Raw genomic sequence first — 22,448 nt, 5'->3', positions numbered from 1 at the left:
GTAATCTGCATCACACAGAACAGGCATTTCTCCACCGCTCCATTGCACCATGGAAATAGACTGCTCCATTAGCCCATATGCCAATTAGGGAAGCCGAGGTCTGAATTCCTCGCAGTTTTAAATGGATCGTTATCTGCACACCAGCCTGTAAAGCAGAGTATTATTACCTCCATTTTACAGAGGTGGGTGTTGTGCGTTGTTAGTTGTCAGTGTAGGTTGCATGTGTGCGTCCCCATGTAGGCGCTGTCCCAGCTCTGCGCAGGTAACCGAGACGGCACTCACGATAGAATGAATCGATACGACCATGGATTCGCTGAGAAACAAAGACACCTGGGCCAGGTTTATTGCAGATGAAGCACAATGAGAAGCGCCCTATAGAGTATCTACGGGTACACTTCAAATACGAGTGCTCCGTTACAATAGACCCAGCACTACTGAACGGCGGGACTTTCCATTATCTCCTAGGTCAGACGACATCGTTCCCTCTGACTTCCTCTTCTATACACTGTTACAGACAATTTCATTCTGCCCCTTCGACGTAGGTAGTTGCCACCCCCTTGACATAGTCTGATACCATCCCTCACCTTGTACTGGATGGTTCGGTCAAAACAACTCTATTTGTTGTCTTAGCAGACATTTCTATCCATTAAAGTGTCATTTCAGGGGGTCTGATGGCCCTTTTTATCTCTTTGGTGTTAGGCTGTGTTCGTACTTTCTGCACCTGCTATATATATTTTTAGTAATATTTTGATATTAGTAATATTTGGGAAATATGCGTGTTTGCAGTATCAGCTTTTTCTCCGTGCCAGTTTCAGTGAGGTTGTAACTTTACAGCCTGACTCCTCGTCATGGCTTTTTCCACTTAGACCTCATGTCTTAGCCTGTTCTGTTAGGTTGCAGGCCTCAATCTCTCACTTCTTACTACAGTGGGATTACACAGGTCAGATTAAGTGTCTAATCCAAGGTTATGTGACAATGAACTGGGAATAGAATCTGGCTCCTCTGGGTCTCTGATCATTACCTGATCCACCAGCTCATCCATCGAACCCTCTTTGTGGTCAAACCATCAAACTGTCCTGTCCCTCACTCCAGTGTCAATCGGGAATAACTCCACTGCAGTTCATACGGGCTGATTCTTCTCTCACTCATCCTGATGTAAATCAGGAACAGCTCTGTTAAGGTCAATGCAGTTACACTGCTCTAAAGCCAGGGCCAACGAAAGGTGTCATTTTCAGTAGAGTAGACTTTTATAGTAGATTAAGGGGAAAGAAAAAAAAAAACTAGCAAATGGCAAATAAAGGCTTCCATGAGAGAGAGCACAGTGTGTGTGTCTCTCTCTTTCTATCACATACCTGTGTTGACAGCTGCATGAAACATCCATCTCTGACTGGGAGACTCTTTAGAAATTTGAAGGCGAGATACGTTGAGACGACAGTAGAACCTCAAAGATACGAACACCAGAGTTACCAACTGACCAGTCAGCCAAAAACTTTGTGAAATTGGAAGTACTGTCAGCAATCAGGAAGCAGTGAGGAGGTGGGGTGGGTAAGGAAGAAAGCAAATACTGGGCAGAGCAGAAACAGTCCGGGGTCTGTGCTGTCCCTCTTAGCCAAGGGCGCTGTTTCACCTGCTCCCACTCCACTCCCACTTGGAGGGGGAAGCTGTTTTCACACACACCCTGGCCCCACCCTTAGGAAGCCTGGAAGAAAGGTGCCAGCCAGCTCATGCTGCAAGCTGAAGGTTGCAGCCAAAACCTGGCCTGCAGCTGCAGTGGGAGTCAGCTGTGCTCTGGAGGAGTTTTAAAGGGTCACAGCCTGTGCACCGATGAGGCCCAAGCTTTGCCAGTGGCTTCACTCCGGGATCCCACCAGCACCTCTGGGAGTGCAAGGGGTAGGGGAGGAAGGGGTGCTGGCAGCAGGCTTGTACCAACCCCCTACTACATGCTGTTTCTGCACGTAGTCCTGGAGAGTCCTGGAGAGAGGCAGCTGAGGACTGGGGCATGCAGTGCCATTGGTGCGGTGCAGGTCCCCTCTCTCCCAAGTTCAGCCCAAAGGCAAGAAACAGGAATAGAGCAGAAAGCTGCTTGCAAACCAGGCAGTGCTGCCAGGTGCCACCTTTGCAGAGATCTCTCCAGCCCCAGCTGGACAACACTGACCGCAGGGTGCTGTGCTCGAATGTTTTGTTCAGAGTTAGGACATTTCAGAGTTACCAACAACTTCCATTCCTGAGGTGTTCGTCTCTTTGAGGTTCTACGGCACCTTCTTAACCGTTAGCAGCTCTGTGCCCCACACCTGTCTGACGGCAATATGTTCTAGTGGATCAGGTACAGAGCTGGCATTCAGGAGACTTGGGTTCTCCTCCTGGTTCTGCCCCTGATCTGTGGGGTTTTCAAAAGCGGCAAAGCATCTAACACCCCTTCAAATCCGTGTCTGTAAAAATCTGGCTTTAGATCTGACTGTAAATGTTCCCTAGGTGGCTAAATCCCCTGGACCTCTACGCCTCAGTGCAATCAATAAACCTGTGAAGATAAGCATTGTCCTGCCTTTCTGACCTGCACAGCTTTGTCCACAGGCAGGCTCTGAACACACATCACTACACAAAATGGCCAGGGGAAATGGAAGAGATCGCAGCTTCTTCCCTTATAAAATTTAGGCCAGCAGTTTGGGCACCCATCTGGGCTGTGGGAGACCCCAGTTAAATTCCCTCCTGTGGTTGAAATGAGGAGAATGGATTTAGACAGGTCTCTTCCACCTCAGAAGTGACTGACCTGACCATTGTTCACACAGAGTGGAACAGCTTCAATGGCCGAGATGGACATGTGCCGTACTAGGAGATCTTTCAGTGAGACTTGGCAGAATTCAATTTTTAGTTTTTAAACATTTTGACTCTTAACATAGTCCTGACTTGTCAGCCTTTTCCCCGATTTTATCATTTCAACATTAACAGTTGTCCAAAGTTATTAGTTGTATGTGTTAGTATTTTTCTGATTTTTATCAATTTAAATGTTCACAGCTGTGGAAAATGATGAGGGGTGAGACAACAGAGTGGGTCACAATCATTCTTTCATGAGAATAGGTGTTGGTTTAAAAAGGTTAAAGCTTTATAACCTTTAAACCACAAATTGACAAGATCACATTGTTCAAATACACAAGGTAAATATCCTTACATCAAACACTAATAAATTCTCAATCTGCATTTTTCTTACTCTGTCTCACTGTACATTTCTATTCTCAGACACTGAAATATTTTTGTCATTTTGGGTGTGTACAATGAAATTCAGGTTTACTGTCTCTTTTATCAATAAAAATATGATCCTTCAATCCTACCTGACAGCCCGTGATTAGATCATGTGGTTAAAAGGTAGAAAAACCATGTTCAAATCCCTTCTTCTCATGAAAAGGAGGAAATTGAACTGCTCTCTCCCACACTCTGGATGCCCTGAGAAGTAGACTACAGCCTACGAGACGCTTCCTTTTCTGCTGGCCATTTCATGACCTGTTAGACTTGCTCTGAGACTTGCTACCAGATGAGGTACACCACATGCTGTGATAGACACGTGTAGGACTCATGGATCCTGACAGGTGTGTTGTGGGGCTACTGACCATCATAGCAGCGGAGATGGGCCTGCAGGTTTTGCATCTGTTCTTAGGGGAGAGGCTGGTGTCACTTTGTGCTGGTGGCTGCCTGTCTGTGGCCAGCTTGTGTCTGGTGATGAGCCTGGTGAGGTTGGGTGGTTGTTTGAAGAACAGAAAAAGAGGGTTGGGAAAGCTCTCCATCAGCTTGTGTCCCAGTGTGTACGGGTGGTAACTGTTTAATGATACTTCAATTCACAAATCTGCTAGAGAGCAAAAGGCCTGGATTCAATAAAGACACCGGAAGCTCCCCAGCCCAGCCTCTGCCCAGCTGGGTGGGCACAAGCCCTGCTGTCTCTAATGCTACTCCCAGCACCCCAATTCCCTGCCTGAGCACTACTTGAAGGGCCACAGTCCCTTGCACCCCCAAAAGGCATGAGCGGTGGGTGAGGGGATCTCAGGGGAGGGGGTTAAGCGGGAGTGTCTCCTGGGGTGGAGTGGGGCTGGAGTGTGGGCAGGGCCCCAGGAGGAGGGGTGGAGCAGGGATAGGGGCCACAGTACAAGCACCTGTCTCACTGTAGGTACTAGAACAGCTGTACTATTTCAGGACTGCCCACACGCACTGTGGTTTGCCTCCTTGCACCTCATGATGAACTCCCATTCTACACATTTTATTGCAACTTACAATAAATGCCCACAAAATAGTTTGCAAATGCTCATGGAAGTCACAGTCTTACTTAAAGCTTTTCTCAGGGCCTCCTTGACCTCCTGGTTTCTCAGGCTGTAGATGAGGGGATTGACCATGGGCGTCAGCACAGTGTAGAAGACGGAAAACACTTTGTTCAGGTCGCGCAGCGCAGCCATGTCTGGCAGTATGTAGACAATGATCAGTGTCCCATAGAAAACTGTCACCACGATGAGGTGAGAAGAGCAGGTAGAAAAGGCCTTTTGCCTCCCAGTGCTGGAGGGGATTCTCAGGATGGCGCTGAAGATACACATGTAAGACGTGAGAGTTAAGAGAAAAGGGGGAAGAATAAATATGCAGCAGTTGAGGAAGACCACAAGAACCATCTGGCTGGTATCACTGCAGGATAATTTTATCAATGGGATGTAATCACAAAAGAAATGGTCAATTTTACTGGGCCCACAGAAAATCTGTTGTGACACCCAACATGCTGTGATGGTGCCAACTGCAAAGCCACTGAGCCAAGATTCAACCGCTAGCTGGAGGGAAAAGCCATTATTCATACGGGCTGCGTAATGCAGTGGTTTGCATATGGCTAAATACAGATCATAAGACATCGCTGATAAGAGACAACACTGTACATAACAGAGAACCAACGATATCAAACTGTATGAGGCAACCAGTGAATGAAATGGTCTTGTCCCCACTCAGGCCAACCATGGTCACAACATATATCACTAGAAACAGCAGGAAGAGAAGTATTTGCAGTTCATGGAAATTCCCAAAGCCCAGAAGGATGAATCCCATGATGGACGTTTGATTTCCCCGTTCTGGGTCTGCCATGGGTTCTATTGAGAAAAATATTTCTTAAAAAAAAAAAAAAGAATAATAATCTGTGAAATATGATATAAAAAAGATTCATTTTTTTTCTGGTCTCACCCTATTTTTGTTGGTTAGTTCTGGTTTTGGAGGCAATATAATAGGTGTCACAGAAATTTGGTGGGGCAATGATAATCAATGGCACACAGTAATAAGAGGGCACAAAATATATAGGAATGACCAAGCAGCTGGCAGGGATGGGGGTGTAGCACTATATGTGAAAGAGTGAAATGGATACAAATCTTAAATGAATCAAACTGTACCACAGACTGTCTTTGGAGATAGAGTTCATGCAAGATTCAATACTTAAATAATAAGAAAATAAGAGAAGGAATATACTACCAACCAGCTGACCAGGGTTGTGATGGTGATTGTGAAACACTCAGGGAGATTAGAGAGGCTAAAAAACCAGAAAACCCAATAAAAATGGGGGATTTCAACCATCCCCATTTTGACTGGGTACATGGCGTCTTAGGTATTGTGTTGTATGTCAGATACGGGAGGTAATTTTTTTGCTCAACTTAGCACCGGTGAGGCCTCAACTGCAGGATTGCATCCAGTTTTGGGAATCAAACAATAAGAAAAATATGGACAAATTGAAGAGATAGTTCAGCAGAGAGCAACAAAGGTGATAAAAGGTTTAGAAAACCTGCCCTGTGAGGAAAGATGGAAAGAATTGGTCATGTTTAATCTAGAGATGAGAAAATCGATGGGGAACCTGATAACAGTCTTCAAACATGTAAAAGGTTGTTATAAAGGGACAGTGATCAATTATTCTCCATGTCCACTGAGAGTTGAAAAGAAGGAATCGTCTTAATCTGCAACAAAAGAGATTTAGGTATAGTAAGAAAAACTTTCTAACTCTAATGAATTCCAGCTAAGCACAGGGACAGGTTACCAAGACAGGCTGTGTAATTTCCCCTTAACTGAATGTTTTTAAGAGAACGTAGATAAAACACGTGCCAGCGATGGTCCAGAGAGTCAGCATGGCAGGATGGAATAGATCAGTGGCTCTCAATCTTTGCAGACAACTGTACCCCTTTCAGGAGTCTGCTTTGTCTTGCGTACCCCAAATTTCACCTCACTTAAAACCTACTTGCTTACAAAATCAGATATAAAAATAGAAAAGTGTCACAGACACTATTACTGAGAAATTGCTCACTTTCTCATTTTCACCATATACTTCTAAAATAAAGCAATTGGAATATAAATATTGTAGTTACATTTCAGTGTCTAGTATATAGAGCAGTATAAAGAAGGCATTGTCTGTATGAAACTGTAGTTTGTACTTATTTCGCTAGTGCTTTTTATGTAGCCTAGTTGTAAAATTAGATAAATATCTGGATGAGTTGATGTACCCCCTGGATGACCTTTGTGTACCCCCAGGGTTATGTGTACCCCTGGTTGAGAACCACTGGAAAGATGACCTCTCAAGGTCCATTCCAGCTCTTCTGTACTATGATTTATTATTCCATTTCCTTGTTCCGCTCAGAACTGAAGTTTTCAGTTAACCAGTATAAAATTAGTTGTAGTTTTTTTAAACAATGTCTTTATTTAAGAAGTTTTAGCAAGTTTCCAAATTCTAGTCAAGTAACTTATCAGAGACAATACCATATTAGTTTTAATACTTGCCTATTTCTCCTGCTAGAAATCTAGTAGAAATCACATTTTTGCAGTCATATCAAACTGTAACCTCATGTCCTGTAGGACTGCTTTTATCTTCTATAACTGAGGTAGCACTCAGATAACAAATTAAGATAGATAGATAGATAGATAGATAGATATCGTGAAGGGAAGGAAAGACAGAGACAGACTGTCAGATAGACAGAAATAACGAACACAAGCAAGCAAGAAAGATTGTGGAGGGAAGGCTAGACTGCAACACATGGGTAGACAGTCAGCTAGCTAGATACCTGATTTAAAATTTCCTGTTCCAAACATTTTTTCTCCCACTGGATATGTGTTATATTCTTTTCTGAGAGGCATTAATTACATTATCCTAAGAATAAGTTTATTTTGTCAGTTTCTGTCCCTGTTTCCACCCTCTTTTCCTGCCTCTGCAGTCTCACTGCCTCTGGAATTTCACCACCGTCAATCCCGAATGATGCTTTTCATTCAGTGAGTGAGTTAAGAGGTTCAAAATCTCATAAATCCTCACAAAGACTGGCCAGCTCAGCTCCGCTCTGGCTGGAACTGGAACCCAGGGTGTTCTACATACATCTGAACCTGTCTGCTCCGACATGTCTCACAGAAAGACAGTATTTCCGTTACACGTCATTCATGACCGTAGGTTCTAGAGAGCTACTCAGGGTCTTATATTTCCACCATGGATAGGTTTGACTTTTAATTATAAAAACAAAAATCCCAAGAACAAAAGCAGCTATAAACTCCTAAATGTAAAAAGCCAAAATCTGATTTCTTTTTTTTCAGAGAAAAGACTGAAAATGTGCTGGTATTTTGGTTTTTGAATTTTCAGTGAAACTTTTTTAAATAAAATTGAAGAAAAGCAGACACTTTCTATGAACATTTTTGTTTTGTTGAAAATCCAATTTCCCATCATGAAGAGTTTTGATGGAAAAAATTCACCAAACCCTAGCAGGTCCTACTGTGTACAGGAAAAATATGTACTGGACGGGAGGGATCAGGTATAAGCATATACATTCTCCTTTACCTTCTGTTTATCTGATGAGAAAAGTTGTTCTTCCTCCAAAACAGGAATAATAAAAGCTGGAATCACTGATGTGACTTCTTCATGCAGCCTTTCAGAGACCAGGATACAGGAACTAGGGTTATATCCTGTCAGCATCCTCTTCCTGGACCTTTGTAATGAGACGAGAGAGCGCTGAAAAGGACAGAGAGCTCTATTTTCCTGCCTTGCACAGCTGGCTTTTACCTGATAGCAAAGAGTGAATGCCTCCTCTCATTCATTAATCGAGAGAGAAAAACATCTCCCTGGATACTTCTACTACTGGGAATTTGCAACCACCATGAAGGCGGAGTAAATATTACATTTATTATTGGAACTTACTAATGAGTTTAATAGGGAAACTTCTCAACTCAGTGAGAAATTTGCAGAGATAGAGAAATGCCTAACCTCAACGGAGATGTTTTCTTTGCTAACTGCTAAGGCATTTTCACTCCAGAGGAGTCCAGTCATCCCCCTTGTCTGCTCTCCTGTCTCTAAAGTGGATAGTACCAACTGTTTAGAAGAAGGTTCATAGATTCACAGACCTCAAGGCAAGAAGGGATATTGAATCCTCTACTCCAACATACTGTATCTAACAGGGCATTACATCTCACCCAGCTACCCCTTAACTGAGCCTCATAACTTGTGTTTGACTAAAGCCTATCTTCCAGACAGGAGGCCAGGCTGGATTTGAAGATATCAGGAGATGGAGAATCCAGTGATGCCCATGGGAGCTTGTTCCAATGGTTCATTGTTTTCTTTAGAGGAGTGACTCTCTAGCTGGGGTGCTGGGCATGGCGTAGCAGTGTCTTCTTCTCTGGCACCCCCCTGCCAGCTGTCACTCCAGCTATGTGGGGGGCTACTACCTGTGAATCAGCCAGCCAGCCAGGTCACCTTTCTGCTAGTGGAACACAGGCTTGCCCTATCCTCTGGGTTCCAGCCCAGGTACCCTGTCGTAAGAAGCTCAGGTCTGCCTGTAAAGACTGCTTCCTCCATGAGCTAATTCCCACCTTTGTCTGTGCCTAGGCCTTTCTCACAGCCCCTTTTCAGGCTCCCTCCTCCACAGAGCCCTGAAGGAAAGAGGATAAGTTATGATGAACAAAGCAAATGTACAGGTCCCATGCCAGGCCTATCTGCCTAAGAAAAGACTCTGGTATCTAACAGGCTCAGAACAGCCCCGGTCCCCAGACCAGCCTGCCTCCACACGTTTTGTAGGTTTTCTCTGGCCCCAGCCAGGCCTTCCTTCAAGGTGCTAGCACAAGAGGTCCTTTCCTTCTCCTGCTCAGCATCTACTGTATTGGGCTTTTCTTCTTCTAACTCCTCCCTCTAGGCTTTGTCCCCTCTCGTAGGTGAAACTTCTCCGCATGAAAGAACATATATACTGTCACCATACACCTCTCAATCTTCCTTTCGATAAGACTGAGAAGTGGAACACCATGCCTATATAGAAAGTTCCCAATCAGTTAGCCATTGGCTCAACATTGGTGGGTGCTCTGCTAATTCAGAAGCAATAAATAGCTCATCACTACAAGCAGTGAAGTCATGGGGACCTAACCCTGTTTCCTGGTTTACCTAAATCTCCCATTGATCATGACTGAGAAGGAACTACGTACAGTAGCTTGACCTAAAGTCTTACGCACGTAATGGCGTGAGCAGAGAGGCAGGAGACCTCTGAGTTGGATTCTCATTTCTTCTCTTTAGTGGCCTTATTAACACTTTGCACATCATCCGTGTCAGAAGGATAAATACATGAAAATATAATTATTAGAACCAGTCAAAAATTATCCTGTGCAACAATTTTCCATTGGAAAATGCTGATTTGAGGGAAAGGAAACTCTTGATCAAACTCTCTGTGCCCTCAGCACAAAACTCAACTACATCAATATCCCCAAACGATGTGGGTAGGGTAGGAAAGGGTAGTTTGCTGAAGGATTGTGTAAATGGTGTGGTCACCTCCAGAATGTCCCCTTGTGGGTGACTTGGGATGGCTCTGCAGTGCCTGGTCTCCATTTCCTTCCTCGGGGCTCCTCAATAACTCCATAAAGGCTCACATGTCTCTTCTTGGCGCCCGGTTTATTAACATAGAATTCAAAATAAACACAGAAGACTCTTCCAGCGCAGTCTCAAGCTGGACACAGCCCCTCCTCCCTAACGTCTCTCTGTCTGTCTATCTTCAAATTTCCAAGTTGGGAACAGCTTTTCATCCCTTCCCAGGATCTGCTTCTGCTCTCCCCTCGCTCAAAGGTCTGTCTCCTCTAGGAGCCTCTTGAGTTATGTGGGCCCTTCCACGGTTTCCTCTCTTATTTCCTGTTCTTCTCTGGCTCTTTACAAGAAGAAGCTGCCTTCTGTCAGGCCCAACTGAGGGGCTGTTAATAAGGCCCACACATGTTGGATCCATTCCCTCATAAAGGCCCAGCTCAGCCGGTGAAAGGGTGTGTGAAGAAAGGAAGGCTGAGGGGGTGGAGTTCAGAATCATAGAAGACAAGTAATGCAAGGGACCTCAGGAGGTATCTAGTCCAAACCCCTCCTCAAAGTGCATAATCTGTAATTAATGGGAGCTATGGTAATAATAACACTGACAAATGTTGATAAAGTAAATGAGTTCCATTTACCAATAAATAACTAATCCTTCCACAGCTACTTATTGTTGACTGAAACACCTCATCTTATTCCATAGATCAAAGTAACTTCAGTTTCCCTTGTGAGGAAACAGTTTGGCCAGTGAAATAAGATAAGCGCTTAGGGCTAGATTAAAAAAGGAATATAGGCTTTGCAATGCTGAACGTGCCAACACTTAGAAAATCCTTGGGAAGTGATTATTCCCCTCTGTTCTGCACTGGTGAGGCCACATCTGAAGTAATGTGTCCAATTTTGGGTTCCCCTCTACAGAAAGGATGTGGAGAAATTGGAGAGAGTCCAGCAGAGGGCAACTAAAATTATTAAGGGGCTGAAACAAATGACTTATGAGGAGAGGCTGAGCGAGCAAGGCTTGTTTAGTCTGCAGAAGAGAAGAGAAGAATGAGGGGGGATTTGATAGCAGCCATCAACTACCTTAAAGGGGATTCCGGTGAGGATGGAGCTAGGCTGTTCTCAGTGGTGGCAGATGGTAGAACAAAGAGCAATGCTCTCAAGTTTCAGTGAGGGAGGTCCAGGTTGGATATTAGGAAAACCTTTATCCATAGGAGGGAGGTGAAGCACTGGAATGGGTTACCTAGGGAGGTGGTGGAACCTAAGGAGGTTTTTAAGATGTGCCTTGACAGAGCCATAGCTGGGATTATTTAGTTGGGGTTGGTCCTTCTTTGAGCAGGAGGTTGGAGTAGATACCTCCCAAGTACCCTTCCAATCCTAATCTTTTATGGTTTAATGATTCTAACAGTAAAATCTGATCACTTGATCCATTCTAGCAACAGGCATATTTTGACAGCACCATGGATTTTAGCAGATTATGTCCTTTCATTAGGCATTTGACGTGTCCTGCTTCATATGAATTATTACAACCATACAGAAATGATGAATATGGGGTTTAAAGTGCACTGCTTTGGGGCCCTGACCTTCTTCCTCTACGTCAGCCAGTGGCTACCCCTAGCTGCAGCTTTGTAATTGCCAGGCCTTCCTCTGTTGCTCGTTGCTTCTCCGCCTTAACCAACCTCTTCCCTGGGCCAAGGGCCCTAAGGGCCTGGCCCTTGAGCAAAGAGGTTATGGCAGTGATTCGGGAAATCAGGGCATGGCTAGTTTGAATCCCTCTCAATGCTTGCAAAAGGTCTCCATTGTAGATGCTCCTGGCACATCCCAGGCCATCTTCAGTGGCTCATCATTTCTCCATCTTAACCAACCTCCTCCCCGTGACAGAACATCCCCTTGTATTCACACACTAGACACTCTTGTAATAATATTCATACAATAATGCCTTATAAGGTGTTACTTGAAAACTCATAACTTGCTTAACAGTAAAATGCATCCAGTAACATTATGCACATAAGATGAAATCATGACTGACTTGTTTCCCAGGTAATTTTGGGGAGTTGCTAAACCAGTTTCTCAAAGGCAAAGGACAGAGTTAAGCCCTAGTCGGGTGTCAACAAAGCTGATGGGCCATTCCCTATCAAGTGGCCGTTCTATGGCAAGAAAGGGAGGGGAAGGGGTAAAGAGATCTTCATTTTAGCTAAGACACATCATGAGCTCTCTTTCCTCCCTGAAACCTCTTGGACCTCAGGTGGAAATGCTTTTCAAAGAGGAACTGAAACAAAGGAGGGACAAACACCCCAAGATACCCCTCTCTTCTCTCTCCCTGTCCATCTTACGCTTTGCACCAGAGAAGACAAAAGAAGCAGCCATTGTACTCTGCGGGAAGAATCTTTGCCAGAAGAGTTTGGTCAGTAATGCTGTTGAAAGCACGTGGTGAGAAACTTTGCTTTAAAGCTAATTTAGCTTGTTCCGTTAGGCACTGCAAAGTGTTTTATGTTTATTTTTCTTGCAGGCATTTCTGACTCTTATCCCTCACTGTTTGCACTCACTTAAAATCTCTCTCTTTGTAGTTAATAAACTTATTTTATTGTTTTATCTAATCCCATGTGTTTAAATTAAAGTGCTGGGTAATTCCATTCTGGGTGGCCAAGTTGTGTGTACATTATTATCCTAAAGGAATAATGCACTTGATATATTTGGGCTGTCTGGGAGAGGCTGGGAAGTACAGGACATACATTTCCTGGGGGGAAAATCCAGGACTGGGAGTGTTTTGGGGTCAAGGGACACACAACCTGCCCCCCCCCCCACTGGTCTGGATTGCACTCCAGTATGTCACAGGCATCTACTGGGGTTTTCAGATATGCCCAGGCACCTAACCCCTGTTGATTTCAGTGAGAATTAGGCATCTAAGGCCTGATTTTTAAAGATATTTAGGGGTTTAAAGATGGAGACAGGGGGATATTAAAATAAGCATTTTATTTTTTTTGATGGAAATGGAATGCACTAACATGTCAAAATGAAATTTAGGCTTTGATTCTCTGAATCAATCATTGAATCAATTCCAAATAATTCCTGTTTGAACAACAACATATCTTTAGAAAAAAATCTTGGCCTTTTCTTTGTTAAGCTAAATAGATTGAGCTTCATGATATGCATACCAGATCTGCACCTTGTGTAAACTGGAATCATAGCACTGGACTCAATGGAGCCAGTCCCGATGTGGTGTAAATGGATGTAGTTCCATTGAAGCCAATAGGCCAGTTCCACAGATGGTATAAATTGGTTACGTTCTCTCAAAGTCAGTGAAATTCCACTGGTTTGTGGAGGATCTAGCTCTAAATGTTAAGCTCGGATTCTTTTCCCACATATACCCATTTTACACCAGTCTGAATCCTTTGACGCCAGTCCTGATTTATAGATACAAGGAAAAGAAGCTCCCTTCTTTGATTTTTAGTGTCCCTGAAACAGGAATAACAGTCAAAGCAGTTAAACAGGCATTGCTTAGGCACACAATGAAAGTCGGATTCTTCCCTCCCATGAAATGCACACCAGTTAAACTTCAGGACTAGGCCACATATTATGCAGGTGTAAATCAGAACAACTACATTGACATCAATGGAGCGAATCACAATTTCCATGAGTGCAACTGAGAGCAGAATCTTGCCCATTTATACCTAAACTGTTGTTGTCATGGACCAGGAAGCGCACAGTGAAAGATTATTTGATTGAGAAAGACAGATAACTAATTCCGTAGAATATAAAAAGAATAGTTAATGGGTTTTGTGCTTTAAGATAGAATAGAAAAGTATATAGCTTGGGAAAAGGGCTGGAAGGACCTGGTAAGGGCTGTATGAGCACTAGCACAGCACAAATAGAGGGCAGACATGAAAACAAAAGCTGACCAGAGGTGACGACACCCAGCTAAGTAACATTTGAAAGTGCCTACAAGTCAGGATGACTCAGTAGAAATGCTCACTGATTGGTTAAACTGACCGCAAAAGTGACACTGTTCACTGGTTGGTTACATACTGATAGCAAAAGTGACACTGTCCACTGGCTGGTTACATACTGATCAAGCTGATCAGTTTGATGATCAGGCTGTGGGTACTTAAACCCAGAAAGTCAGTTGCACTTTGGACTGCATCCTGCTGGGATCCTCGGTAGCCGGACTGAGCCCTTCTATGAACCAGCAGCATCCAAGAGATGGCTAATACTCATCAGAGTCGACTCGGCGCAAGGGGCTTAAGGAGAGAAATGTTTTTGGTAATATATGAAAGTAGCACTTGCTTTAAGATAACAAACGAACATCTGTCTGTTTATCTGTCTGTGAAGAGTAACTAGGATTTTACAAGCGACCATCTGTCTGTAAGCACGAGGTAGTAAGTATAGAATTGTGTACTCTAAGAGAGAGTTTGCAAGTGACCATCTGTCTGTAAACAGAGTTTACAAATGACCATCTGTCTGTAAACATGAGGCAATAAGTAGTGAAATTGTACAAATGACCATCTGTCTGTATAAGGTAACAAGGAGTTTACAAGCGACCATCTGTCTGTAAGCATAAGGAAATAAGTAATAGAATTGTGCACCATAAGAAATGAATACATGCATGGTAAAGTATTAGGCCTTTGTATCTTTTTCTGATTTTTTGTTTGTATTAGTTATGTCTATGTACTTTGTTCTTTACCAATGAATAAATAAATGAGCAATATTTCTTGGGTTGAAGCCTTGTTCTCATTCTTGTTCGGTCACCCTCGGCCCTGGGCTGAGGCAACTCCTCTGCTTTCAGAGACCCACACTCCTAAAGCTAAGGCCTTGCAGGCTGCTCTGAGTCCACGAATTCTTGGCAAATAACCTCGACCCAGTCAGTCTCCACAGTGAAGCTTTTATCTCTTTGTTCCTCATGCTGTACACGATGGGATTCAGCAATGGGGGCACTGTGGAATAGAGAACAGCTGCCATGATATCCAGCCCTGATGTGGAGCTGGAGGTGGGTTTCAGGTAGGCTAAGATGCCTGTGAAAATGAACAAGGAGACCACAATGAGGTGAGGGAGGCAGGTGGAAATGGCTTTGTGCTGGCCCTGCTCAGAGGGGATTCTCAGCACTGCTCTGAAGAACTGAACGTAAAACACAGTTATAAAAACAAAGCAGATTAAGACTAAGCACTCATTAAAGACAATAACACCAATTTCACTGAGGTATGAGTCAGAGCAGGCGAGCTTGAGCAATTGGGGGATTTCACAGAAGAACTGATCCACCCTGTTGCCTCCACAGAAGCTTAACGCAAACGTGTTCCCGGTGTGCAGGGCAGAATTGAGACTAGCAGTGATCCAGACACTGGCTGCCATTTGGAGACAAGCTCCCCTGTTCATCACTCTCTCCTAGTGCAGTGGTTGGCAGATAGAGATGTATCTGTTGTACACCATGATGGTGAGAAGGGAAAAATCTGCTCCCATAAACAAGCAGAGGGAAAAGACTTGTGTGACACAACCAGCATAGGAAATAGAAGTGGTGTTCATGAGGGAATTAACCAGGGATTTGGGACTGGTTACAGAGATGTAGCCAACGTCTAGGATGGACAAGTTCATAAGGAAGAAATACATGGGGACATGAAGGTGGTGGTCAAGGGCTACAGGTACAAGGATGAGAAGATTCCCCATCAGGGCTACCAGGTAAAGCAATAGGAGCAGGATAAAGTAAAGATTCTGCCTCTCAGGAACATCAGAGAATCCCAGGAGAAAGAATGTGGTGATAGTGGTTTGATTGGACATCTTTCTCAAAACATTGTGTGCTTCCTGTGTAGGGAAAGTCAAGAACTGGGGTCAGAATTAGGCTAGTAAAATGACTCTCCTTTTGTGCTAACCATCTTAATATCCTTGAGTCATATCCTTAGCATGTGAAGTTTGTCTCAAGTGGAGTTACTCCTAATTTACACTGGGCTGAGTGACTGGATAATCAAGTCCATAAACCAAATAGGATTACTTTTTATTTACACCAAGTTGAAGGAAAGTAAAATCAGGACCAATTGTTTGTAAATCTTTTTCATCCAAAGAGGCATTAGGTTAGGTAAATTTTATCCTCATTTTAGAGAGGATAGACAGCAGACCAGAGAGCTAGATTCTACCATCATGTACAACAGCGTAGATCTGGGGTAATTTCATTGAAATCAGTGGAATTTCTGTGCATTTACCCTGCTGTAAATGGAAGTAGAATCTACCATGGACATGGAAGGGCTCATTCATGGTTCCACGCTGACATTGCTGTAGAGTCAGGAACACAGCCTAGGAGGAGTCCAGGATCCCAGTAGGAAAAGGCTAGGAAGAAGACAAATGACATTTCAATCTCAGGCAGGCTGACTAATAACTACTCTTTCTGGAGCACTCATCTGCAGGGTCACCCAATCCACCCCCTGTGCAAGTAATTGGGTTATTTCACGCTTGGCAACGCTTCTCTCCTGGCGGTGGGGGTTGGCAGTGACAGAGCAAACACTTACATATTATCACACAACACGGAATAAAGATGTGACAAGAGAGATTGATGTGTGCACCCACTCCCCAGCACACCAGACAGTTTAAACACTGAACACAGTCTAATAAATCTAATACCAGTTTTAACAGCACTAACCCACAGCTGAGCCAGGCTGGTTTCCAGCCAGCCCTTTGTCAGTGCTCAGCTGAGGATTAGGGGCCTTGGCATGATCTGGCACCTGGTCTGCCAGCATCACAGTGGTCCATGAAAAGATGGATGGGCCTGATGAAAAGGGAAACTGACTCTTGGGAATTGCCAAGGGAAAGGCTGTGAAAGCCTCCCCTTTATTCCAGAGACTCTGTCCTTTGCTCATCAGCTCTGATGATCCTTGATTCATCATGCAGCCAGGCCACAGGGCACCAGTGGAATGCCAGGCCACCAGCACTGGATGAGTGAGGACCACAGACTGAGAGATGTGAAATGGTTCTCTGGTAGCCCTTCCCTTTCCATCCCCCACTGTCCTCCTCTCTGTCAGCGTTTCACCTGGTCCTGAGACCAGCTGCTCCATACGCCACCAATGCAATGAGCTGAGATGGCACATCCAGCTCTGCCCAGCCTGAGAAGGGTCAGCCAAGAACAGAGATCAGACCAGTTCCGTGTTATTCCAGACCAGGGATGTGGGATGCAACAGCTGTCAGGGGTGATCTGCCCCTAGCCCAAACATCCATCTGTGACTGTGCAAACACATGGTATGCAAAGAACATCAGCAAAAGCCGTATTTCTCTCACCTTTTCAGTCCTGTATCTTCTCTCTGCTGGGTGCTAAGGTTGCAGACGTCATGAGACACCTAAACAGACCTATGTGCCCGTGCCATGCTGGGTAGGAGCTGGTAGTCATGGTACATATAGGTACCAATGACATAGGGAAAGGTAGGAGAAAGGTCCTGGTGGCCAAATTTAGGCTGTTCTAGGAAAAACATTAAGCTCCAAGAGTTCCATGATAGCATTTTCTGGAACATTTCCATTTCCATGCACAGGGCCAGGAAGACAGGCAGAACCTCAGGTCTCAATGCATGAATGAGAGGATGGTGTGCGGAGGAGGGGCTTAGGGTTATTAGGAACTGGGGGACTTTTGGGGGAAGGAGGAGCATCTGCAGGATGGATGGGCGCCACCTAGCCCAAAATGGAACCAGATCCCGGCATGTAACATTAAAAAGGTTTTAGAGGAGTCTTTAAACTAAGAGCTGGGGAAAGCCGAGAGATGCAGAGGAATACAGAGTTTGTACAGAGACTTCCTCTGAGGAGCATTTATTAAAGGGTGATTCTCTGTATCCTAGTAAGCAGGCAAACACCAAAGAAACCCACCATGGTAGTATTTAATTTAAAAAGGGGGAAATATACGAAAATGAGAAAGCTGGTTAAATAGAAAACAAAAGAAACAGTCACAAGAGTGAAATGCCTGCAGGCTGCATGGAAACTTCAACAAACAAAAGTATATTAGATGCTCAAATTAAATGTATACCTCACATAATAATAATTAAAATAAAAGAGTAAGAAGACCAAAAAATAGGGCACCTTTGTTAAACAGAGTAAGAGAGATGGTTAGAGGCAAAAAGTCATCCTTTAAAAACTGGAAGTCATTTCCTAGTGTGGAAAAGGGGAATAAACACAGACAATTCAAGTGTAAAAGTCTGATTAGGCAGTCTAAGAAAGTATTTGAAGAGCAGCTAGTAAAGCACACAAAAACTAACAGCATTTTTTGAAGTACATCAGAAGCAAGAATCCCGCCAGACAATCGGTGGGACCACTGGATGGTCAAGGTGCTAAAGGACACTCAAGGAAGACCAGGCCGTTGTGCAGAATTTAAATTATTTCTTTCCACTGGTGTTCACTGCAGCAGATGTGAGGGAGAGTCCCATACCTGAGCCAATTTTTTAGATGACAAATCTGAGGCACTGTCCCAGATTGAGGTGTCATTAGAGGAAGTTTTGGAAGAAACTGACAAATTAAAACAGTAAGAAACCACCAGAACCAGGTGGTCTTCATTCAAAAGTTCTAAAGGAACTCAAATTTAAAATTGCAGCACTACTAACTGTGGTATGTAACCTGTCACTGAAATCAAGCTCTGTGCTAGATGACTGGTGGATAGTTAATACAATGCCAATCTTTTAAAAGGCTCTGGAGGTGAGCCTCAGAATGAGAGACAATTCCCAGAACCCATGAAATCTTTGCGTCTTCGTTCTCTAGCCCAGTGGTCCTGTATCTTCTCTCTGCTGATTTAGTTCAGATTGCTCCACGGTAGCATTTTCTGAAACATTTCCAGTTCTACCCACAGACCTAGGAAGACAGACAGAACTTCAGGTCTCAATGAAGGTCTCAAAGGCCCAGTCTGACAAAGCTCTGGCTGGGATGATTTAGCTGAGGTTAGTCCTGCTTTGAGCAGGGGGTTGGATTAGATGATTTCCTGAGGACCCTTCCAACCCTCATCTTCTATGATTTTATGACAGTGTGATGAACAGGGTAGCTTGTCTTCAAATGGCAGCCGGTGCCTGGATCAATGCTAGTGTCAATTCTGTCCTGCACACCGGGAACACGTTTGCGTTAACCTTCTGTGGAGGCAACACGGTGAATCAGTTCTTCTGTGAAATCCCCCAGCTGCTCAAGAAGCTTCCAGCCAAGACTGTGTCCTTCACATAAGCACAACGGGAGCCCTATTTCTGCACTGATGAGGGGAAGCTGCTGGCCTTCTAAGCTGCTGCAGACCAGGAGCGAGGCCTAAGCTGGCAGTGACTCACTAGTGTTTTGAGGAGTAGGTTTTTGGGGTGGGATTTTCAAAGGAGCCCAAGGGAGTTGGTTGCTGAATCCCCATTGAAAATCATGGCCAGCTGAAAATCTCATTCATGCCCAAAAAAGGATTTAAATGTGAATTTATCTCTAAGTCCACAATGGGACCACTCCCATATGTTTAAAGCTAAGCACTTCCTTAAGTATTTTTCTTGATCAGTGATTTAGTTCAGATTATTCAAAGGAAATTAGTTTAAGAATCATGGATTAAGAATCATAATAACTGAGAGTTCGTACAGGAATCTATGATAATGTAGATCAACCAAGGATCTTCCTTTCATTTTTAACAAGTCTGATTACAATTCTTCAATGTATCCAATTAGAATAGAGAAACTGAGCAAATTAACATGTAACCAGTCAAAACAACTCAAATTTCATGCACTGAATACTAATCAGGATCTGGTTGTAAATAAACTATACAGCAAAAAATATTCACAGAAATTCTTTGGTGACGAACATTGAATAATGAATATTTTCAAGAAAATCATGATCTAGAAAATGACAGTCATGGAAGAAATAGAAGCACAATAATTTTAATGGATTGTCCATTTATTTATATAACCAAGCACTATACTCGGCATATGCAGTGTACACAACTGTACAGTGCTATGGTATTCAAATAATAATGCCAAACTCAGCAAAGAACTGCCACCCCTAAGAAGAGTGTCCTAACCATTGGATTGTTGGAGACTGATGTGGGTCCCGCTGTCTCTTCTGCTGAATTTGCTCCACTGTGGCTAAACAATTAAAGGGATATTGGAGCACGGGCACCTGGTCTCCCATTTTCTAGAAGAGGCATCTGACCACTAGACCACACAGTCCTTCCGTCTGCCTCTCTGTCTCTGGCCCAATGACTCTTTTAAAATATTTATCTACAGGGGAAGAGCATAGCAAGACCGGTTTACAATAGTAATAAACAAGTAAATTAATAACTAATAGCCAAACTCTGGGATCCAGGACACCTCTGAGACATATTCAGATCCTTGTGCGGATGAGATGTCATTGGCCAAATCCAGACACCTTTGAAGTGAACGGCTAAATCCCAATGGTTATGTTTACAGGGCTATCTGCACCACTGGCCCCTTCTCTGATATTTTGTGTTTCCTTCACATCAAGAATGACATTTATTTAGATAAAAATAGGAAAAAACATTTCTATCCAAAGCTCTACGTGTCTGAAAATATCATTAATACCGCGGTAAAATCTTGCAAGCATTAAAGTAAGAATTTCAACAGGAGCTCATCCATCCACATTCCTATGGAATCTCTTTTCCACCCCTCCACACTGTTTGAAATAAAACTTTGCCTCTTAAATGGCTTCTCAAAGAAAGGTGATCACATTGACACCCCAATAGAGAACAAAAAAAGATACCGTCATCTAATCAAACATACTGCACCCTTGGAAATTCCCACCCCCCCAAAATAAATTTAGAATAAAGAAGCATGTCAACCAGCCAATAAATCAAAAATGAAGCAAAGACACAGAATAGAATCAAACAAACAAAGACTCTCACAACCGAAGTACATGTTTTACACCAAAACAGGAGAACAGCCAGAGACTCCATGCATTCCACCATGGATTTTCTAATGGATATTGATTCTATGGGCAATGTGTTCAGACAATATGGTGATGATGACCATATAAACCCTTATGAGAGAAAGATCGACTGATTTTATTTCTGCTGGAGTAAACACCTGGGACAAAGAAGCAAATCAACAAACCAATCAATAAAACAAAACAAAATCCAGGGACAATTCAGAAAATAAAAAAACAACAGCCCTGGAACTTCTCATATTCCAAGTAGAATTTCTACCCCAAAAAGAAGAGTCAGAGACTCCATGAAGTCCATCAGAAGCTTAGATATGACTATGCATTTTATATGCAAAGTGCTTGGATAGCATGGTGATGGTGGCAGCATAACTCTTAAAATACATAGATTCTCATCTTTTCCTATGTGTGTAATTCAACAATAACAGTAGACTAAGTGTGCATTTTTACTATTGCATAAACAGATTGCTGGCTATGTTCTCTTGGTAGCAATATTTTCATCAGCTAATTATGTTTATAAATAAACACAGACTGCAATCACAGTCGAGGAAGAAAGACAATCCTTTTATTCTTGGTGAATAATTTCCACCCAATCATCTTCTTCACTGCATTTTTGATCTCTTTATTCCTCATGCTATAGATGATGGGATTGGTGACTGGAGGCACCATGGAACAGAGAACAGCCACAAAGAGGTCCAGACCTGAGGTTGAGCTGGAGGTGGGTTTCAGGTAGGCAAAGGAGGAAGTGGAAAGAAACATGGTGACTACAATGAGGTGAGGCAGACAGATGGAGACGGCTTTATGACGGCCCTGCTCTGAGGGGATTCTCAGCACTGTTTTGAAGATCTGAACATATGACACAATTATAAAAACAAAGCAACCTAGGGCTGTCCATACACCAAATGCAATAAACCCAACTTCAATGAGGTACGAGTCAGAGCAGATGAGCTTGAGTAGCTGGGGGATTTCACAGAAGAACTGATCCACTGTGTTGTCTCCTCAGAAGGTTAATGCAAATGTGTTTCCAGTATGCAGTGCTGAGTAGAGAATACCACCGATCCAGGCACTGGCAGCCATTTGGACACAAGCTCCCCTGTTCATCACTCTCTCATAGTGCAGTGGCTGGCAGATGGCGACATATTGGTCGTATGCCATGACGGTCAGTAAGGCAAGATCTGCTGAAAGAAGGAACAAGAAGAGAAAGACTTGGGCGATGCATCCAGAATAAGAAATTGACCTAGTGTTCATGAGCGAATTGGCCATGGACTTGGGGACGGTGATAGAGACGGAGCCGAGATCTAGGACGGACAAATTCATCAGGAAGAAGTACATGGGGGTGTGAAGGTGGGGGTCAAGGGCTACAGCTGTGATGACGAGAAGATTCCCCACCAGGGCTGCCATGTAAACCACTAGAAATACAACAAAGTGCAAAATCTGCAGTTCCCGAACATCTGAGAATCCCAAGAGAAGGAACTTGGTCGCAGTGGTTTGATTGGACATTTTCTCAGTACATTGTGTGATGCCTGAGAAGGGAAGGACAAGGACAATGGTCAGGATTAGAATGACGGAGGAATGACCCCGACTCCCTCCTTCATGATAGCTCAGGACGTGACTGACAAAGGAGCACCGAACCCGTCACTTCCATTGATGAAGAGTGGTGAGTGCTCCTCACTGCTGACAATCAGAGCACTCTTCAGGTGTGTTATCGCACGAGTGTAAATTGGCATAGCTCCCTTAAAGTCCATGGGGCTTCATCAGTTTACACCATTTGAGGAGCTGGCCCAAGGTGTCACTTGATCAAATG

At 43.7% G+C, this 22,448-nt stretch overlaps 1 protein-coding gene and 1 pseudogene across 1 annotated transcript; both read right to left on the bottom strand.

Moving 5' to 3' along the window:
- Positions 1-2,249: 2,249 nt before the first annotated feature.
- On the bottom strand, positions 2,250-4,874 carry LOC137147951 (olfactory receptor 226-like). The gene is made up of 2 exons (XM_067540370.1): positions 4,310-4,874; positions 2,250-2,377 (listed from the first exon to the last, which is right to left on the bottom strand). The coding sequence occupies exons 1-2, from the start codon at positions 4,872-4,874 to the stop codon at positions 2,250-2,252; spliced, it is 693 nt and encodes a 230-aa protein (XP_067396471.1).
- Positions 4,875-21,181: 16,307 nt separating this feature from the next.
- LOC137147950 (olfactory receptor 14A16-like) lies at positions 21,182-22,144 on the bottom strand (annotated as a pseudogene).
- Between the last annotated feature and the right edge of the window lie 304 nt (positions 22,145-22,448).

This window comes from Emydura macquarii, unplaced genomic scaffold (assembly GCF_026122565.2).
Source record: "Emydura macquarii macquarii isolate MOO-44397 ecotype Brisbane River unplaced genomic scaffold, CSIRO-AGI_Emac_v2 contig_582, whole genome shotgun sequence".
In the NCBI taxonomy this organism is placed as follows: Eukaryota; Metazoa; Chordata; order Testudines; family Chelidae; genus Emydura; species Emydura macquarii.
The sequence above is the reverse complement of the archived record's forward strand: the minus strand, read 5'-3'. Positions and strand labels throughout refer to the sequence as shown.

Coding starts and splice junctions, on each gene's coding strand:
- LOC137147951 (XM_067540370.1), bottom strand. CDS start 4,874: ATGTCTTATGATCTGTATTTAGCCATATGCAAACCACTGCATTACGCA. Junction 2,378..4,309: donor GGCCCTGAGAAAAGCTTTAA/GTAAGACTGTGA, acceptor AAAACCCCACAG/ATCAGGGGCAGAACCAGGAG.